Below are 20775 nucleotides of genomic sequence, written 5' to 3' on the forward strand. Positions count from 1 at the left end.
ACCCCGTAACTCCAGCGCAGCAGCCCCCTGACTCTGGAGGACACAAGGAGGCTCTCCCTCACGTGGGCCCTTTTCTCCCAAATCACCTTTCTCATTTCCTAGACCAGCCCTGTGGCTCCAGGAACGGCCTCCGCTCCACCCTTCAACAGGATATTTCCGTACTGTGCTCAGAGTGTCTTTTATGAGATAAAATCGACACTTAATTAAAATCGGGCGCCTCTGCAGAGGTGTTATTTATTTATCCGTTTCTCGGTGTGTCTTCAGAGTCCAATGGTGATGTTTAAATGTGCCAAGCGCTCAGTGGGCAGAAGTGAAATACGAGGGCAGATACGCTGGTTTCTCTCATCTCCCGGATGGCTTAAAACCCTTGGTCCTTATTTGCCTTTGTTTCTCATATTCTTTAAAAACTACAGATGTTTTGTGCTTTTGTGCGTGTCTAGGACTTTCTTTTAAGGCAACGTACTCTACCCCAGAGTATAAATCTCTGCTGTGTGGTTTTCAAACTGGAAATGATGGGGAATATATCTAAGGATGCGGACTTTCTCTCTCCGGGTTTAAGCTCTTGGCACCGAGAAGAGGCATCTATGGCGTTGTTACACATACACCCTGCGTGACCTCTGGCAAGTCAGTCAGTCCCTTCCAGACTCATCACCCGCATCTGTAAAATGGGTCTGTTACAAAGACAAGCACACAAAGACACAGGAACTCACCACTGCGCTGCAGGATGCCATCTCCTTGACCCGCAACATGACCTCCTGGCTGAACGTGGTTGGCCAGAAGACCTGGGACACAAGTCCCCTGCTGCACGCCTCCTGGGCAGTGAGCTTCCGTCCACAGAAGAGCATCTCATTGGCCTGAAAAAAGCAAAGGCAAAGGGAAGGCTGAGAGCCCAGAGTGCCTCCCACATCTGCTAGCGAGGCCTGGGCTTGACACGCACAACTGTCCCGGCTCCCGAAGGCAGGGTCATCATCAGCTGGGAGGGTCAGATAAGCTTTGGGAACTGCTTGAAGACATCTGTGTCTGTGCACATGCTTCTGGTCAGAGGGTCCACAACTTTCTTTAAATTCCCAACAGAAGCCGCGTACCTACTGTGGGTCCGTCTGCCCGACACCCCTCCCCATGTCTGGAGGCGGACCCACGCAGTGGGCTTACACCTCGGGCTGCGTCCATTTTGGTGCTGAACACATATCTACCCTATGCGATAAAGCCCTAAGCTGGAGGTGAGGGGAAAGAATCTTTCTCCCTGACTGGCCGATGCTCAAGTCAAAGAGCCCAGGGCCACCCCCTGCCGTGTCCCCACTCTTTGGAGAAGTGGGTCCACCAAGAAAGGAAGGATGGAGAACAAGAGTCTTGACTGGGCTTGGGATTCCTGGACCCCAGCGTCAGGCTCCGCCTCTGGATACGCAAGTTATGACAACCACTGCGTTCTTTTAAAGCCCCTTTAAACCAGTTGAGGTGCTTCCATCACTGGCAGCCAAAAAGGTCCTAAATAATACCCTAATACTAAAGCAGAGAGGTGCGTCTCTCCCAGTGGCCCAGGGCTGTGCCCAGTTGTGAAGAGCCAAAAGCACCCTCCCCGCCCCACCTCCCCCTGCCCACTCGCCTTCCGTGGTTTCCTTTTGAACCCCACTCCTCAAAGAATTTCCTCTTGCTTTGTAGTTCACAGCTGCCGTACCTGTTCTGGGAGGAGCCTAATGGAGGGGGTCCCAGGCACCGACAGCACAGTGCACCCACCACTGCGACTTCCCGAGTGACTCTCCCGCTGATAACTAGGATGGAAGGGCTACCGCCAGGTGATGGGGTCCCCATCTCCTTCAGGATAAATCCCCGCCGCCTGCACGCAGCACACAATCCCTTCCCTGACCGGCCATCCATCCGCCTGCCCCCTGCATGCTTAGCCGCTCTCGGATCGATGCTCACATGCCAGGTTCTCTCAGCTGCTGGATCTACATGTGTGTTTTTCCCTTTGTTCCGGTTGTCACTGATGGGTCGTGATGACCCAGAGGACCATCTTTCTTTGCTGGGGTAGAGACATTTATCAGGCCGGTAACGAGCCTACAGCATGCATCTGGTTAGAGGTCTGAAGACAAATATATGTCATTATACTTATTTAGAAACACCTCTGTCTCGGGAAGGGGAAACGAAAGCGAGGAACTCAATAGAAGGAGCCAAACAGGACACGGTCGGCAAGAACACGTCTCAGTCAGCAACATTCTTGGAGTTTCAGAAATGGTTGAAATAAAAGAGAGACAGAAAGAGATAAGGCTGTACAGTGTTCACATTTTTGCAACCACAGAGGACGGGGAGGAACAGGAGTGGCACTGAGTTCGGGCAGAGCACAGTGGCCGAGATCAAAAGGGAAAGTGTTTGCTTCCTGGGCTCCCCGCCTGCCTCATTTTTCTGCCACTGCTGAGACCGTGAGCAGCCTCGAGCAGGCCCCAAGGTCCTGAATCCGAATGGCCGTACCGACCCCCTGCTGGCCCTGCCCTGTGGACGGGGTGGTGCCGTGGGCATGGGCTGTTGGGGGTCTCCACTGATCTCGTCCTTGCTCCTCCTCTCTCGTGCCACCATCAGAGAGTGACGAGCCCACACTGAAGGCGTACAACGGGGGTGCCCATTCTTGCAGACTCACTCAGGGGGTGCCCCTCTGGGGGCCTTCCCTAACCACCTCTGAACCTCACCACAGTATAGCAGTGTGGACGCTTACGAGTCTCTTCCCTTCCCAGGTAGGAAAGCCAAGGTTAACGGAACCGGGGCAGAGGGAAGCATGGGCCGCAGATCAGACACCCCTGCTCTGCCTCTGGCTTTGCCCCGTGACCCTATGCAAATCTCTTTGCCTCTCTGAATCTGTTTATTCATCTCTGAAGTGGGTACCAATTACCACCTGTGAGGATCCAACGAGACAACAGAGAGCAGGGAAACACCACGCCAGCCATGCATCAGCGCCCACAGACAGGATTATCAGGGACGGAGCCCCCCGTGTTACTCATCTTTGCACTTCTAAGCAGGGAGGGCAGAAAGGCCTGGTGCCTTCCGGGAGCTCGTTGAGGTTTGTGGGCTCAAAGAAGGAGCAGCACCTGCTAGGCTATCACCCCACTGCCTCAGTTTCTCTGCAGAACGGAGGGCAACAGGACCTACCTTTGCAGGTGTTGAGAAAGAGTGAGTGAGACCATCATGTGGAAAGTGACCAGTAAACTAGCCCGCGTGTGATGGTGAGCACAAGCTGGGAGAATCCTGCTGGGACAACCCACTCAGTCCTCTGCCATCAAAGTGCCCATGTGGTTCTGGTGTGTGATGGCAATACAGTGGACACGTTGTGCAGAGTGCAGGCATCAAAGGGACGGCAGGGAGTGCCAAAATGATCGGGCTTCCCTGTGCAGGAGTTCAGTACCAAGAGTACTTCACTAGGGGCCCCACTAACTCCCGGAGGCAGCTGGCGCCTGAGGGTTTCACCCAAGGATCCCAGCCTGAGGAGGGGAGGGGGGGGGGGAGGGAGGGGGGGAGGGGAGACCGAGAATATCCGGAATCCTACGGATGGAAGAGGCACGAACCTTGGTCTGCTCAGCAGGTGGTGGCCACACTGAGCCCACAAGGCCTCGGAAGTCACACGGGAGTTAACCTTTCCGAGTTGTGGGATGTGAACATCAAGGCCAGAGACCAAACACGAGAAGGAACCAGAAGGCCTGGGTCATTCAAACCTTTTGCTCCTTGCCAAAGGGCTCCAACTCAAACCAGAAGACCCCCCCCCCCGCCCCCGCAAAGGCTTTGTGAGAGACAAACAGATAGATTACCGGAGGGTCAAGAAGAAGCCGGGAATGGAGAGAATGGAGGAAAGAGTTTCCAGGAGCATCTGTCACAGGCAGAGCAAGCAGACAATGTCAGGGGTGACCACAGGCCCACCACGCTCAACTAACAGGAGGTCACAGGTGTCCCTTGCAATGGAATGTGGCCAGTTTTTTCTCCAGTATCAGACAAGAAAGAGCACCTACACCTGCATATGTGGGTGCTGGGACTTTCCAGAACTGGTCTGGAGGTCCTTCTTGGAGGGACAAGCCATTAGGAGGAGACTCAAGTTGATTTCAGACAATAGGGTCTTGGTCAAACAAACACCACACACACACACACACCCCTGCCCCCAATTTCAGACTCACTCCTCGGAGGCGGGTCCTCCTTTGGGACACACTGGTTAAGAGCACAGACTCTGAAGCCAGACAGTTTGTGGCTCAGATGCCACGACTGCCCCTCCCACTGTGTGACCCTGCACAATTCACCCTCCCCGAGCCTCAGCCTCCAATCTGTCAAGTGGGGATGACAACAGCCCTACCTTACAGGGTTGTAGGAGGATGGACTGAGTTAGCAGCCATCAAGCACTGGCCACGGTAAGTGCTTTCCAAGTGTTAGCTGTTAGTTATTATTACCGGCCCCTGACCACACCTGCTTCTGGCTATTGGCGCAGAATCTGTCCGCAGCCTGCCGTGAATGCCACCACTCACTCAGACACCCCTCTGCCTGTTGACACCGGACTCAGTAGGTTCCTCAACGTCTCCAGTTTAGCTTGCCATCTGTGTGATGGAAACCGCAACACAGGTTCTCCAGGTGGAACTCGCCTTGTGATCACCCAAAATCCCCTCCTGCTTCTGGGACACGCAGCAAGACTACATTTCCCAGCCTCCCTTGCAGGTAGGTGTGGCCACGCCACGGAACCCTGGCCCCTGAAAAGTGAGCGGGGACGAAGATGCCCTTTGCAGCCAGGCCCCTGAAAATGCCCAGCCTCTCTCTTCACGTCCACTGGCCAAAGCGGAGGTACATCTACCAGATGGAAGACGCCTGGGTCCCCAGTCAGTGTGGACGGCTGGACTGCAGCAAGAGTGAGAAAGAAGTTTTTGTTGTTTGGACCCTAGGATTGTGGGATCGTTTGTTACAGCACACAGTCCATTCTGATACGGGATCTTATCAGGCTGTTGTGAGGAATAAATGAAAAAAATGGATGCAAAGTGCTTGAACTTAGTTCAGTTCGCTCAGACGACTTCGACTTCGTGCTTTAACTAGTTAAGTGTTTATTATGTGAACTAACTGAATCGAGTTAACTCAGTTACGTAAACAAAGTGTGTGTTTGGTAAGCAAACATCGCCATCATCTTCTCGGCCTCGGCCACACCCGCCAGTGCCGTCTGGCACCAGCATGGGAAGGCTCCAAGATCAGCCTGCCCTCCTCCCAGCTGCTCTGGGGAGGCAGAGGAAGCAGAGACAGTCAGCAGATTCCGCCACGAGGGGCACCCCCGAGGTCCTTATTCGTATGAAGGGCCATATCCTAAACCCAGGACACAGAAGGGGTCTTGTCGGGATCCCAGAGAGGGATCTTGCCCAAGGACCGAGGAGGCTTACCAGTGCGACGCCCAGGATCTGAGGGAAGGTGTATGAGGAGCAGCCAGCGGGCGTGAGGCGGATGGTGGCATACGGGGTCTGAAACCAGGCCTTCTCGCTGGCCCACACGATGTCGCAGAGGGGCAGGATGGAGGCACCGAGGCCCAGGGCAGGCCCGTTGATGGCGACCACGATAGGCTTCTTAAACTGGATAAAGGCCTTCACAAAGTCCCTGGGAGAAAAGAGAAGACCCTCTTTAGCAGGTGACCAGGCTTGCCGAGACCTATTTGACACCCTTGAACCTACCGAGGCTGCGACAAGCTTCCCAGTGCTGCCTGGCACCCTCCGGTCATCAGAGGGAAGAGGGTGCCAGGCAAGCGTCTCATCCTCCTGGACACCGAGCCACTGAGCTACAGTCACAGGCCTGGCACACTTGGTGGTTGGTGGCAGGTTTTCAGAAAGAAATTCATGGGCGTGACCTCCTTTCCCAGTTTGCCCAGATGGTCCTAGGTCATGCCCATTGTCCCAGTACTGCACTCACTCCCTGGATATTGACAAACTGTAAATATCCTAAGGAAGCCAACCTGAACGTCAAGGTTCAGAACCAGAAAGAGAACACAAAGGAGGCATATGTGAACACAAGGAGAGAAGGAAAGTTCTGACGGCACTGGCCGAGGGTGGAAAGGCTGGTGTTGGGAAGTATGAATCCTCAATATTGGAGGTATTCCAACTTTGGCTGGATGATCACTTTGGGTGTAGAAAGAAAGAAACTCAAGCTTCAGATGGTGGTCACAGGTGAGGACTGATGATATTTAACATTTCTTTCAGTCCTACGATTGTCTTACTCTGAATGACCCAAAGGGATGCCAGACTCATCAAGGGCTGATGAGGATCCACACGCTAGGGTGGCTTCGACCAAAAGTGGGGAAGGACACTGGGCATGGAGACATGAGGCATCTGGGATCATGGCTCTGGGATCAGGAGACATTTTATCACCCTGCCCTTCTGCAGTGAGCAAAGTTCCTGCGTGCATCTGTACCTATTAAGCAGAGACACCTCTCTCTACTTCCTCTGCCCTAGAATGCCTTTCGCCCTTCCCCTAGCTGCTATATAAGATCTATAAAATGTTAATATTCATCTGGACATGGAGGAAAGATCCAAGATGTCTAGTAAAGCCTGCATCCTTCACTATTCCCAGGTAGAAGACGAGAAACTACTGAGACCTCAAAAGAATAAAATCCACACTCCTGACCATGCCTTGGTCTGCTTCTGCTCACCGCTCCAGGCACATCTCGTCTCCCTCGTGCCTGCTCATGATGCGTGAGCTGCACGGGCCTTCTGAGAGTTCTTGGGAAACACCAGTCTCACAATTTGCAATTATCCTCATTACTTGCTTGCTTACTTGTTTTTGGATTCTCTTCCCTCTCCAGCTCCTTACGGAAACCTACAGGTCTGCCTTGTGCACGGCTTGGTGCCCATACGTACCGGAGTTCACACTCAGCAAATGATTGCCGAACGAACAGAGGAGCAATCTCTGATTGAGACTGAAGATGGAAGACGTGCGGCAGGGACACACTAGCTGTTCACCAGACCCGATTTCCCTTCCCTCCTCTTCCCGAGTCTGCTGCTGGAGCACATTTCCCCCTCCCTGGCAGATGGCTGTGGCCAAGGAACGAAACTCTGGCCAATGGAATGTGAATGGAAACCATACGCACACTTCCAGCCCGTGCACGGAAACCTCCCGCCATGCGGTCTGCAAGCCCTCTCACCTTGACAGGCATGGCAGTCTTGGAAGGCACGTGCTGAGCCACAAGATGGAAGGAGTCTGTGCTCTTGAGTCACACTTAGAGGACAGCCATGGGCTGATAAGTAACATCTGTTTCAGGTTCCCATATATAAGAAGTAGATTTCTATCACAACTGAGCCATTACATACATTTGGGGTTCATTCATTACAGCAGCTAATACTTCACTAATACAAATGGCTGGCTGATTTATCCTTTCTCAAGGATTAGCATTTCCCCCCAATCCTCACCAAGAGATGTGGGCACCACAGTGATAGGCTGGGGTTGGATTCAACTGTGAGAAGACTGTCTCACGACCTATACGTTGCCACGTAAGTCTCACCCTTAATCCAGGCTGGAGGCGTCCCATCTCCTGACTCCTGAGCAGCGATGTGTGAGTCGAGGGGGGAGTTCTCTCAGCCACTGCCGGCCCCACTGCAGCTCACCCCCAAAAGGATGCTGCTGCATTCTGGCACCGTGGCCCTCGGATTCCTGGTTTTCTGGTGGCCCCCTTCCCAGCCTGACTTCCTAACTTCAAGGCTTTAGTCGCTGGCCTTAACATGTGATTTCTACCAAATGTAATTTGGAGGCTGCACGGTACTTGGGGCTTCTTGGCAGGGTCCTTGGAACCACAGGGTCTGAGTGGTTTGGGGCCAACGTTCCACATCTAAACCCCCTCATACACAATTTCAGGACCTTGCATCTTGGAGCCGGGAAGGAGTTCAGGAAGCCGTCGGGCCAAATCTTCCATTCAGTGCAGGATTCCCTTCCGGGCATCCTGAGGACGCACCAGACCCCAGCTGCTGTGGAACACTTTGAGTAAAGCAGTTCTTCCCTATCAAGACGCCTCCCCACTGTGGACCTCTTGCAGGTCCGGTCTGCCCCAATATGCACAGGGCAGCCCTTCGGGAATTCACCTCCGCCCTCATGACCGTACGGAGAGCACACTGCGCTGGAGCCCAGAACCCTTCCCTCTGCGGTCTCCAACCTGAGCCCTGTGCAGAAGCATTAAGTACCCCGAGGATGGCTAAGGGGACCGAGCGTGCCCAGCTCTGCCCCTGCACCCCCACCCCATCCTGTTCTTGTCTAAGCCACGCGGTGGGCTCCTGTCCCAGATACGAAAATGCAAATGCACAGACCACTCTCCCCATCCTCTTCCTCTCACTCAGAGGAGATCTCTATCACAAGGGCCCAGTGGACACAGAAGCCAGACAGCAAACAGGATATTGCGTTACAGACACTGCTGCTCAGATATCTGATCCTGACTCTGGCAGTGGGACTGTGTGTGTGTCGGGGCGGGGGTGGGGTGGGGAGGGGGCAGGGGGGGATGACATGCCGTCTTCTTTGGCTTCAAGTCCATCAGTCATGCTGACCCCGGCCCCTGCCACTTCCTCCAATGAGCCTGAGCCCTGTGGCCTCTGCCTGTCTGGGTGCTGGGCTGCTGTGATGTGGCAGAAACAGCAGGAACTTTGGGGTCGGGTCTCTACTCTGCCCCTAACTAGTCATGAGATGTTGGGCAAGTTACTCACTCTCTGGAACCCCATTTTACTCCTTGTCAAATGGCAAAGCCAACGGTTTGTCCCCAGAGGGACAAACGTGTCCTGCCTGGCACGCAGGAGCCCTCGGTCACTGCTGCTATTATTACAGTCAGTGCACCTGCCGGGGAGGGCGGGCGCTGCTCTCGCTCCACTCTCAGCGGTCGGAGATCCGCCCTCCAGGCCCAAAGGAGACTCTGAAGCCATAGTCTGAATGTGGGGATGTCCACATTCCACCCAGAGCAACTGGCATTTCCTGTGTGACCCGGTCACCCAGTCCCTTTAACCAGAGCCGAGGGGTGCAGCCCTCCCACTGCCAATGTTCAGAGCCAAGTCAGCCAGTACGGGACCTACGCGCACCAGACACACATGGTGACGGTCATCCAGGGGCCCCCACAGGGGTGCTCTCGAAGCCCACTCCACAGTCAGACGAGGCTCAGCTAGAACTCATGGCCGGACGTTCACAGAACTAGCGATGGAGATAATTCTTTACAGCTGTTGGAAGTACCAACTGCGTGCCAGACCAGTGCAAGTTTTTCACACGGGTTATCTGCTTACTCTTAATCCCAGCAACCTGCCAGCAGGCCATCGCATCACCTGCGAGGAGTTCAGGTGAGGGCACCCTCTCTTTCAGGATGGGGCGGACAGCCTCGTTTGGGTCCTGGACAGAGGCCTGCACCGAATGAATCATCTGAGCCCTTCTCACATCTGCTAGTTCATTCAACAAACATCTGCAGAGTGAACACGGCGTCCTGGGTCACGTGTGCGCGTGTTTTCTCTAGGACACGATGAGGATGGGGCGGGAGCAGCGCTGGGGGGCGCTGAGGGCCCGCGGCATGCCGGATCCTGGAGGTCGGCCCAGCCAACAGCACGCATGCCCCCAGAAAACTGCAAGGGACTGTCAGTGGGTTGTAAGGTTCTGGGGCCAAAATCTGTTCCAGCCATGCTAGATTTTGAAAAAAGTTCTTTCTCAAGAGGCTTCTCAGATTGCAAATACGTTAATATGCCTGGAAAATCTGCAGGCACAGGGACAGGACTTGCGGCATGGCCTAAACTTAACCACAGTGCCCCTCACTCATGATGCTTCTCGGGAAATCCAGAACACTCTCTGGGAAACGCTTCCCTGCTCCATCGTGTCCCAGACTCTGGAGTGTGGCTGCCGGGGGGAGCTCTCCAAAGTTGGTGGAGCTGGAGCCTTCCCTCAAGAATCCAGTGACAAAGAGCAGCACACAGTCGCTTTCCGACCCCATGGGCATTCTCCTCTACAGGGCCGTCCTCTCTGCACCCCATCCATGCCCTTGAAGCTCCTCACCCACCCTTGTTCCTTCCCTTCCAGCACCTTCTCCCTCACCCTCTTCTAACAACCTTTTCTGTTACACAAAAAGAAGGATCTTGTTGTTTCTAGAACTTCCAGTGCTCTCAGTCAGTGGTGCAGAAACCCCTGGGTTAGGGTGGGGTGGGGGTTCTCCACCCCGGCTGCACAGGAGCACCACTGAGGGAAATTGAAAACCAAAGTTGCGCTGGCCGCATCCCACTTTCACTGATGTGGAATCTTCTGGGGTTGCTGGCGAGCCACTGGGTCGTAGAAAAGCTCCCTGCCATTCTCTGTGCTGTTGGGGCTGAGAAGCACTGGTCTAGGGGACATCCTCCCCTCCCTCGCCCGGGGTCTCTGCCGGCTCAGAAATTAGGAACGTCCACTCCCTTCCAGCACTGGGAGGGACTCCCTCTGTCACCTCCCTTCCACTCTGCCAAGGAGAAACTCCCCTTCCTGACGAGACAGAAAATGTCTTAAATCTTACTGACTGCGTTTCTTGAGAGGTGAGCGAATGCATTCTCCCAGTTCTCCTCGAATTTGGGACTTCTGGGAATCCAGCTAATGCACCCACTGAGATTCGTGAACCACATGATAGCTACCACCAAGGCTTTCCTCAGGCCACAGAGATGGGAGCCCCGTCTCTGATGGTCCCGTAAATGAAGGAGGCTTACTGGGGCCCCTACTGTTCCCCTCACCATGTGACGAGGAAGCTGCTAAAAGGCACAGCTGAGTCCAAGCAGAGAAAAAACCGCTGTGGACATGGCCAGGACTGTCTGCACCCACGATGCCTGGGAGCATCGTGCAACCAGGATGCCCTTTCTAATAACGTGTTCGGCCTTTCTGTGGCGTCTCTTTGGGCAAGAAATCGGCAACATGAAGCACACGGGTGTTTTGGAGCAGACTTCACCGGATGCTTCACCCTGAAGAAAGGACTCAGAACTTCGCCAGTGACAGTGTCTGCACATCAGCTCATGGAGACTGTGGCCCCTGGCTATGGGCTCAGGAAAATTAGCCTCCGTAGGACGCTGCCAGGCGCAGTGAGATTAGAGGCCCCAGAAAATCCCTCACGTGTGGCCTCGGCCTCCATGACCCCACAGAGACGGGTGCCCCTTTCCAAGAGAGCAGGAGGCATTACTGCACCGTGACTCTGGTTTGGGCACGGCACAAGATGCAGCAAGCGTGAGCCCTTCCCGGGGTGGAGGATGAGTGATGGCCCTTGCTCGAAAGAACACTCACTTGCTTTTGATCAGCCTATGAATAATGGGGAAATGACGACCTTTCAGTGCTCCCAAAAGAGATACTGATTGTTGGGATCCGATGTCAACCCCAGGATCCCAACTTTTATCCCAAAAGCAACAAGAGAGGGAGAGGAACTCCCCACCCCACTGGGTCTGAAGATGCCCAGCTGCCCAGGGTAGCCCTCCATCCTCTCCCCAGGGCTGAGCCACATCAGCTCCAGGACACAGGGACACCCAGAAAATCCAAGATTTCACCATCAGGCAAAGGGCAGGAGTAGTATGGATTCACACATGGGCATTACCGGATGCTGTGCTTAATTAATATAAGGAAATAAAATCTCTTTTTGAGGGAAACAATAAGGTGGGATCTAATCTAGACAGCAGAGGCACCCCTAATTTGGGCAGAAAATACAGGATACCCAATTAAAATCTCAAGTTTGGATAAACAACAAAAAAAAATTTTAGTATAAGTATATCCCAAATATTGCATAGGATGTACTTATGATAAAAAAATTCTTTGTTGTTTGAAATTCAAATTTTACTGAGCAGCCTGTATTTTTATGTGCTACATTTAGCAAAAGGAGGCAGGTCCCAAAGTGTCCAAACATGAGCAGAGCTCACCTGATGGCTTCTGCAATCCGGGTACTCTCCTTTCTCCTGTCACTGGACAACCGGCCAATTAGGTAGGAGTAATCTAGGCCGCTGCAGAATACGCTGCCCACTGCACTGAGAAGCAGCAGTTTGCTGTCGTCCGTGGCCGCGTTGCACAGCGCTCGCCGGACCTCCTTCATAATCTGCGGGCAGAGATGGATTTGTGGGGATGTTAAGTGTCTACCTATGAGCCAGGGGCCTTCAGACCTCAAGCCTGCCAGAGGCCTCACCCCTGAGGGCAGAGCCAAGTACATGTTCTCTTCCTGTGCAGGAAGTCTCCCCTGAATACAAGCCACATCCAGACTAAGCAAAGAAACACCAAAACCAGAGCTCCCCTGCAGCATCCCCGAAGCCGGCACAGAGTGCTAAGAAGGTGGCAGTGAGGTCACTCGCCACGGGCTGGGAAGCCTGGCTTGGAGCCGTGTAATCCCTGGTAAGTCTCTGCAAATCTTCTTCCAGCATTTACACGTTTGGCTCTTTTCAAAGGTGTGGGGAAAAAAAATTCCTATGAGCAGCCAGGTGAGGTATGTTAGCCTTCTCTAGGAGGCCAGGTTTAATTATACTCTTGCTTATCCTTAATTCAACTAAGACTTCTGTATGGCTCGTAGGTGGCACGTGGGAAGAGGGCTGTGGCATCAGAAACTCATAAAATTTTCAAGGTGCCAAAGAAAACAACCGTCAAACACAAATTCTGTATCCAGCTAAACTATCATTCAAAAGCAAGGATAAAAATGAGGCATTTTTCAGCAAAAGAATGTTTACCACTCTTAGACCCTCACTGGGAGAATTTAAAAAGGATGCACTTCAGAAAGAAGAAAACTATATTCAGAAAGAAAAGACTGACATGCAAGGAATAATAACAGCCAGCAAAGAAACATGGTGAATGTGTTGATAAATCAATATAAGAATGACTATAAAATCATCATACTGATATTGACCAACTGAGGGTGAGGGTTTGCACAAGGGTAGAACTGGAGTCCAGGTGATAATATTGTGTCTGATGAGAGAGGAATGACAACCACATGCCAAGGTTCTATGTCTGGGAGTGGTGGAGAGGCGATGATCACATTTAGGCTTCACTATGTGTTTGTAACTTAAGGATAACTTCTTAAAAGTACATGGATTACAATGAATGGGGAGGGGGGTAAAATAAAGAAAGCTCAATCACTCAATCCAACAGAAGTTAGGGAAGGAGGGAAAAATCAGTGCAGAAAAGGCATGGTAAGAGAAAACAAGGCATGCACTTGCCTGGGTGGAGCTGAGAGTCCAACTGGGGAGACAATAAGTGAACACGCTTTTAAAGGATCATTGTTAATTTTTCATTAGGCATCATCATAGGGTACAATGGGAAAATATTGTGAGAGCCAGTTTTTTTTTTAATTAGACTTTTTAAAGAACCCACTTATTAAGCCCTTGGAGGTGCCAGGGACTACATCGAGTCATTTCCACATATTTTACTCCAAACGATAATCCCATAGAGGAGGGAATGGGATGCTGATCTTGCAGGGAGAGTGAGGAAAACTCAGAGAAGTGACATAAGTCACCCGAGGTCAGAAGCAAGAGGCAGAACCATGGTGAAAATCTCACCCCCAGACCCCTTCTCTTTCTACTACTCCATACTGTAGGATGATTTCAGTAAATGGGTGAATTTTCACGGACAAAAGTAGGGCTGGATGTCAATCTAAATAGAGAATCTCCCAGCTGGTGCTCTGTGAGGGTGGGAGAGTCATTTTCCATTCTAACTGGGTATAAACCACAGATTTCCTCTGAACATCAAAAAAAGCGAATGGGCCACTATCTTGTGGGTCCTTTAAACCATCTGCCTCCAGAAATAGACATGCTCTGAACAATCCATGAACTCTATTTCTCTGAGAGGCAAATAAAAGAAAACCCTGCTGTAAAGATGTGAACTGGCATGCTACACATGACTCAGAGAGTGGCCTCTCTCACCGAGGCCACATTTACTAGTCAATTAGTAAAGACAAAATCAAGCAAAACGGCCACCTCCTTTACGAATTAAGCGCCAAGTCGATCTGTGCTTCACTCATGTGAGAAAAGTACAAACTATATGTTGTAATTTCAAGAATGCTATGTCTGGTTAGTATAGCTTTCCTTTTTCTTTCTCATGTTGATAATCCAATTTGGAGAGATGGCTGGAGGTTCTACCTCCTTGAAGGACCCCAAATTGTACAACGCAACCGGTTTGCTTAAAGTGAAACATTCTAAAATGATTACTTCCTTTGCCTTCCCAAACAGGATACTCTGCACACACATAACTGCCTCTCGATGGTCCCTTGCTAGCCTGTAACAGACCAGTCCCCTCAGAGGCTCCCAGGGAATGCATCTGTAACAAACGGTCCAAGACTGCTACGCATTTTGAAGCCCCAAATACATTCTTGAGATGGACTGCCCTCATTAGCTGCCACCTGCTCCAGATGTATCTGCTGGCGAAAGCACAATCCCCACTGCTACCCCTACCTTCTGATCTGCCATGCCTTGGGAGCAGATAACCAAATTCATCACAAGGGAGCCAAGGGCACCAGGATGGCTCAGTCGGTTAAGCGTCTGACTCTTGATTTCAGCTCAGACCATGACCTTGCGGTTTGTGGGTTTGAGCCCCATGCTGGGCTCTGCACTGACAGCATGGAGCCTGCTTGGGATTTTCTCTTTCCCTCTGTCTCTGCCCCTCCCATGTGCTTTCTCTGTCTCAAAATAAATACATAAACTTAAAAAAAAAAAAAGTGGGTCAAAAGGGGGGAGTAGACCAGAGTCCCCCTCTCTACTTCATCTCTACTTGCTAAAATCAGTCACCCAGGGCCCATCTCAGCTGTGACCACCTTCATGAATGCTTTCCCACATATCCCTGACTAAATGCAAACTTTTCCTTCTCCTGACACCCCAGTGTCTTAAATCCCCCCTAAGACACTTGTGACAAGCCCCCTTGTAGGATGTGAGCATCTTGGCCTCACCCTACCTCCTGCTTGATTTAAATCCCCGATAGGTGGCCCTGAAGATGGCCTTCAAGGATCCCCTCCATGGTAGTCACATGCTTGTGGCATCTCCTCCCCTTGAGGGTAGACTAGACCCGGTGACTCATGTCCAACCATGAAATATAGCAAGAGTGATGGGATGTCCCTTTCAAGAGGAGACTGGGATATGAAAGGGCACAGCCTGTCTTGGCTATCCTGTTTTTCTCTCTCTCCTCTTGGAGCTCTTAATCTGGGGAAGCAAGGTGTCATGTCACGAGTTGCCATAGGGAGAGGCAAATCCATAGCCCATAGGAAGTAACCACATAACAGGGAACTGATGTCTCTGGATAGTGACGACCTCAGACCTGCCATCAGCACTTGGGTGAGCTTACAAGTGGATCCGCCTCCACTGAGCCTTCAGCTGAGACCGCAGCCCCAGACAACATACCTTGACTGCAGGCTTTGACAGACCCTGAGCCAGAGGCATCCAGCTAAGCCACACCAGGATTCCTGACACACAGAAACTGTGAGATAATATTCGTTGTTTTAAGATGCTAAGTTTAGGGCAAATTGTTATGCAGTGACAGATAACTAATATAATTCCTTAAAAGCTAAAACAGTCTTCTACTCATCTGTAGAACCCTTGTAACACCTAGTCCAGAACCCTGCATATAAACAAAACCTAGTTAGTGTTTACTGAATCGAATGAGTAGCACAATATTTACCTCCTCAAGAAGTTTGCAGTGTAATGGGGGAACCAGACATTTAACAACCTACCACACAAATACATGTTCACTAACAACCGTAACGAGTTCCAGAGGGGAGGGGTGCATAGTGAGAGAAGGATATAACCTGGGCAGGGAGCTGGGTGGGGAGGGGTGGGGGTGGGGGGTCACTCCTGCAGATGTGGTGGCTGAGCTGAGACCCGAACGAAGTGTAAGGCCACTAGGCAAGGAGGAAGGGAAGGAGGCACAGGTATGTGCAAAGGCCCTGGTGCAGGCGTGAACATGAAGCAAGCCAGGCTGATTGGAGTGCAGGAGGAGGGAAGGAGGCTGTGTGGCGCAAGGCGAGGAGGGTCGCAGAGTTGGGCAGATCGGAACACAGGGGCCTCACCAGGCCGCGTGAATCGTTCTGATTCTTAATCAGTGCAACTGGAAATCACAGATGCATCTGAAATGCAGGAGCACACGTGTACACGTGCATGTGCACGTGCGTGTGTAGAAGGCGTGCCTTGATCAGATTTGCATTCACGGCAGATCACTCTGCCTGCCGTGCGGAGAACCGATTGCAGGGGAGGAAATATGAAAGAGCACACTTGTTAGTAGGTGACTGCAACCGTCCAGAACATATTGGTCAGGATGGAAACAGGGAGAAAAAAGCATGTTAGCGGGCCGTTCAAGGATTAAAGCTAACAGGCCTTGGGGGCAGTATGGATGTGGTGGGTGTGATCCAGGGGTGTGAGCTGTGATTCCTGCGTGTCCACTGTGCCCCCGGGATGGCGGTGGTGCGGCTCTCTGAGTCTGGGAGAACTGCAGAAAACCGGGAGCTGAGCGAAGGCTTGGGGTCATCTCCCAAAGGGGGAGTAGATGAGTTTTAATCACCAACACTTTGGGCAATCTATTTTGCTGGCTCTTTCCTGAAGGGGCATTTTCATTATCTTCCTGGTTCTTTGCAATATTACAGACAGGAGAAATATTACAACATACCCTCTAGCCTCAGAATCTAGTTAACACACCCAGTAATGTACGAATTTCTGCCCATGAGGCCAATCCGACCAACGTCCCACGTACAACCAGAAAAAGAAATTCAATCATGACATGCAGGGTGGCCTCACCCCAGCTGCTCCGTGAATAAGTAAGGCTGGTCTGCTGGAGACCATTAAATCACCTCTGTTTCATTTTAACAATGATGGGAACATTTATTGAACGCTTCCTGTGTGCCAGGCATTCTGTGAGCCTCTTTGCAGACATGATCTCTAATCCCACAAGCAAGATATAGTATAACTTCTACAAATGAGGAAGCTCCAGAGAGGCAAGGTAACTTCCCAAGGTGAGATGGTGGAGGAAGGATGCAAGCCTCGTCTACTAGCCTCCGAAATCTATATTGCTCTAACACCGCCTATTCGTTTCACTGGGATCTTTCTTTCAGGGCTACTTTACCCAGTTGGCCAGCTTATCTGTAGAGTCAATCCACTTTGGTTGTTGAGACAGCTGAAAATACCAGATCAATATTTTTTTCCACTTTCCTCCTGTTCTGTTACTGACAGACACCAATTAGGAATGGAACCCCTAATTAACCAAGCCCGCGTCCCAGGAGCGGAGAACCTGTGCACCTGACATCAGCTGGATGCCACACGTCGTCCGTGGTGAGTAGGCAATGGTTAACACACAAAGCTGTTCAAAGAGACAGAATGAACTGGGAGACTTCACATTTATTCGACCTGCGGAAGGAAAACGCTGTGCCTTTTAAAAGCTTGCTTTTAAAATGTAGTGAAGTAGAAAAAAATCCAAGAAGAATTGGTCTCATGTGAATATTTCATGATGAGCTTAAAATAACAAGGTTTCCATGTGTATAAATATGGGAAGGGCAGCCTTCAGGGTAAACGACAGAGGTCTATACAGCAGAGAACCCTCAGGTGGTTCCTGAACGTGCAAGAGAGAGACCCCAAAACACACCCCTGCGATTAAGCCTCTGTGTCTTTGCTGCTCCTACGGAAATCAGAGGGTGCAGGATATCGCAGGACAAGGAGAGGGGGGTGTGGACTTCGCCGTCTTCCGCAGGCCAGGCACTGGTCTGAGTGTAAGAAACAATACAGTGGCCACAAGTAGCAAGGGTCCTGCTCCCTGAAGGTTCTATTCCATTAAGCTGCATGATCCTAAGCCTGTCAAGGTCTCTAAACCTGCATCATCTTGTCTGTAAGGGGTGGCTCATAACAACCCTACATTGGAAGGCTCCTGGATGAGGAAATGAGATAAAGAGTAAACACAAAGCATGAAGAGCCACGGGTAGCTGGTACTGTCACTGTTTTTGTTGTTTACCACTCTGCCACCCTGTCCCAGGTCGGTCTAGTTGGAGAGGGCTGCTTGGATTCATCTTTTCCCACATTTGCACCATCAAGAATCTCTTGAAAAATATCCATCTTATTTCTTCATTGTTCCCCCCAAGTACCCACAGACAACATCTTAAATGGTGCTGTCTACGTAAGAGCATCAAGTATGCACTGTTTCCCCGTTCTGTTCACCTAAAATATAAGCCTCATTAGCATTAAGAAGGTAAGGTGGGAAAAAAAGCAGGTAAAACGGACTTGATCAAAATTTTAAACATTGCACATCCCAGGACACCATCAAGAAAGAAACAAGACAACTCAGAGGATGAGAGCATCTTTTCAAACCCTACATCTGATAAAGGAGGCTTAAAACTCAATAATTAAAAACAGTTTTAAGAATAGGCAAAGGATGTGAAGAGACATTTCTCCAAAGAAGACAAGTAACCAATAAGCACACGAAAAGATGCCCACCATCGTTAGTCATCAGGAAAATGCAAATCAAAACCACGGTGACACTACCCGACACCCACTCGAACGGCTATAATAAAAAGGACAGATGATAACAAGTGTTGACGAGGAAGCAGAGAAATGAGAGCCCTCGCACACGGCCAGTGGGAATGTAAAATGGCACAGCCTCTGTGAGAAACAGTCTGGCAGTTCCTCAGAAAGTTACATCCAGAGTCACCACACGACCCAGTGGTTCCGCGACGAGGAGTATCTCCAAGAGCACTGAAAACATGTTCACACACAAAAAAGACCCATGCACGAGTGTTCGTGGCAACAGGAGTCACAACGTAGTAGCCAAAAGGGGAACCGACACAAATGTCCATCACGGAATGACTAAGGGACAAAATGTGGCACATCCATACCATGGCAAAGTCATGACGCACTGACACGCGCTACAGCACGGATGAGACTTCACGCTCAGTGGAAGAAGCCAGTCACAGAAGACCACACGCCATACGATTCCATCTATGTAAAATGTCCGGAATCGGCAAATCCGTAGCAGCAGAAAGGAGATTTGCGGTCACCAGGGACATGGCGAGGGAGAATGGGGAGGGGATGCTGGCGGACGGAGGGTTTCCTTTGGGGGTGTCGGGAATGCTCTGGAACCAGATCGTGGTGATGGTTGCATGACCTTGTGAACAGACTAAAAAAAACATGTGCATTTTAAAAGGGTGAAATTTATGGCACGTGGATTATATCTCAATTGAAAAAAAAAAAAAACAGCAGGAGAGCCGAGTGAATATAATTCCGTCCAAAGCAAAAAAAATTTGACATGCCGCAAAGCCCAAGATATGGTATTTGGATTCTGGGGCTGCCCTCTGACTGTGTGACCCTGACTCATTTTCTGAATCTCTCTGTTTGCTGAGATCTTCGTCTATAAAATGGGATAGGATCACTACCTGGACAGAAAGATCAAATGGGTAATGTAGGTGAAGTGATGAGCGCATTGTGCCCCACAGTCAAGTTTGTGTGTGGGACACAAGAGGAAGCCAGAGCCCCGTTCTGAACAAGAAGCCCTCTCCAGCCTGACCCTCCCCTCTGGTCCCCTGTCTCTCACCTCAGGGGTCAGCGCGTTGTTGTCCGAGGTCTGGCTGGACAGCAGGATGTGTGTGAACCCCTCTTCCTTCCGCACGACAATGTCCCGAAACCTACAGTTGCTTTCGTTCTGGCGGACGCTGTACCTGAGCCTCTTGTCAAAGACATAGTCCTTCTCTGCTTCCAGCTTCCTCTTCACGGGGCTGTGCAAGTTTAATCCCCCGTTGGTCAGAGCAGAGCCTTCCAAAATCAGACAAAAAAAGTGAGAAACCAACCTAGGAGCAATCACACCAGAGCGTGATCACAGAACGTTCAGATTCTCACAGAAAGGGTTGGATGTGGCTGGGACCCCCCCCCGTTCACCCTCCTCTGTTCTTGGGTGGAGAATGGCCCAGGGCTTAACTGCCACAGCTCCAAGTTTGAACTAAGAGAGAGAGCTCTGTGGAGGGCCTGGTATGATCTTTGATAGCCTGTGAGCCTCAGCTTCTGTTCCGAGGCCTTTGGCAACAAGGAACCCCCTACTTTGAAATCTGATGGCTGAAAAACAAAACAAACAAACCAAAAAAAAAAAAAAAAAAAAACCTCTGCAGTTTTATTCGTAATTACCAAACACTGGAAGCAACCAATCTGTCTTTTAACTAGGTGAATGGATAAACAAAACGGCACGTTTGTATAAGGGAATATTACTCAGCAATGAAAAGAAAGCTAGTTACCAGGCCGTGAAAATACACAAATGAATCTTAAACACAGAATGCCAAGTGCAAAAGGCCAGTGAGAAGGGTTGTACATTGCATGATTCCAATTCCATGACATTCTAGAAAAGGCAAAAGGAGAGAATCAGGCAAGAGATGTGTGGTTACCAGGATCAGGTGGAATCCGAGCAGGTAGAACAATGAAACACAGGGGATTTCCGAGGGTGGGGAAGCTATTCTCTAGGATACCCTGATGGTGAATGCGGGACATGAAGCATCTGTCAAAACGCAAAGAACTTTGCAGCACAGACAGTTAGGCTTAAAGTACGCGTTTAAAATAAACACATTTACGAGACTGGCGGGATCCAAGGAGGGAATACAGAAATGTGATCAAAGAATCTGACTGTATGACAAATGCATGAGAGAAACAACCTCGGGGCACCTGGGTGGCTCAGTTGGTTGGGCATGCCGACTTTGGCTCAGGTCATGAGCTCACGGTCCGTGGGTTCAAGCCCTGCATCGGGCTCTGTGCTGACAGCTCAGAGCCTGGAGCCTGCTTCGGATTCTGAGCCTCCCTCTCTCTCTCTGCTCCTCCCCCACTCATGCTCTGTCTCTGTCTCTCTCTGTGTGTCTCTCTCTCA

At 50.9% G+C, this 20775-nt stretch overlaps 1 protein-coding gene across 1 annotated transcript in view; it reads right to left on the reverse strand.

Annotated features, from left to right (window-relative positions):
• Positions 1-20775, reverse strand: part of CDYL2 (chromodomain Y like 2) — a 171856-nt gene that overhangs the window by 11526 nt on the left and 139555 nt on the right. The window contains exons 3-6 of the mRNA XM_060650084.3: positions 19465-19682; positions 11856-12028; positions 5385-5595; positions 711-854 (exon numbers count right to left, since the gene is read on the reverse strand). Of these exons, the coding sequence (XP_060506067.1) occupies positions 711-854; positions 5385-5595; positions 11856-12028; positions 19465-19682 (746 nt within the window). The remainder of the gene's footprint in view (positions 1-710; positions 855-5384; positions 5596-11855; positions 12029-19464; positions 19683-20775) is intronic.

The sequence above is a fragment of the Panthera onca genome, chromosome E2 (genome assembly GCF_046562875.1).
Source record: "Panthera onca isolate mPanOnc1 chromosome E2, mPanOnc1 haplotype 2, whole genome shotgun sequence".
NCBI lineage: Eukaryota > Metazoa > Chordata > Mammalia > Carnivora > Felidae > Panthera > Panthera onca.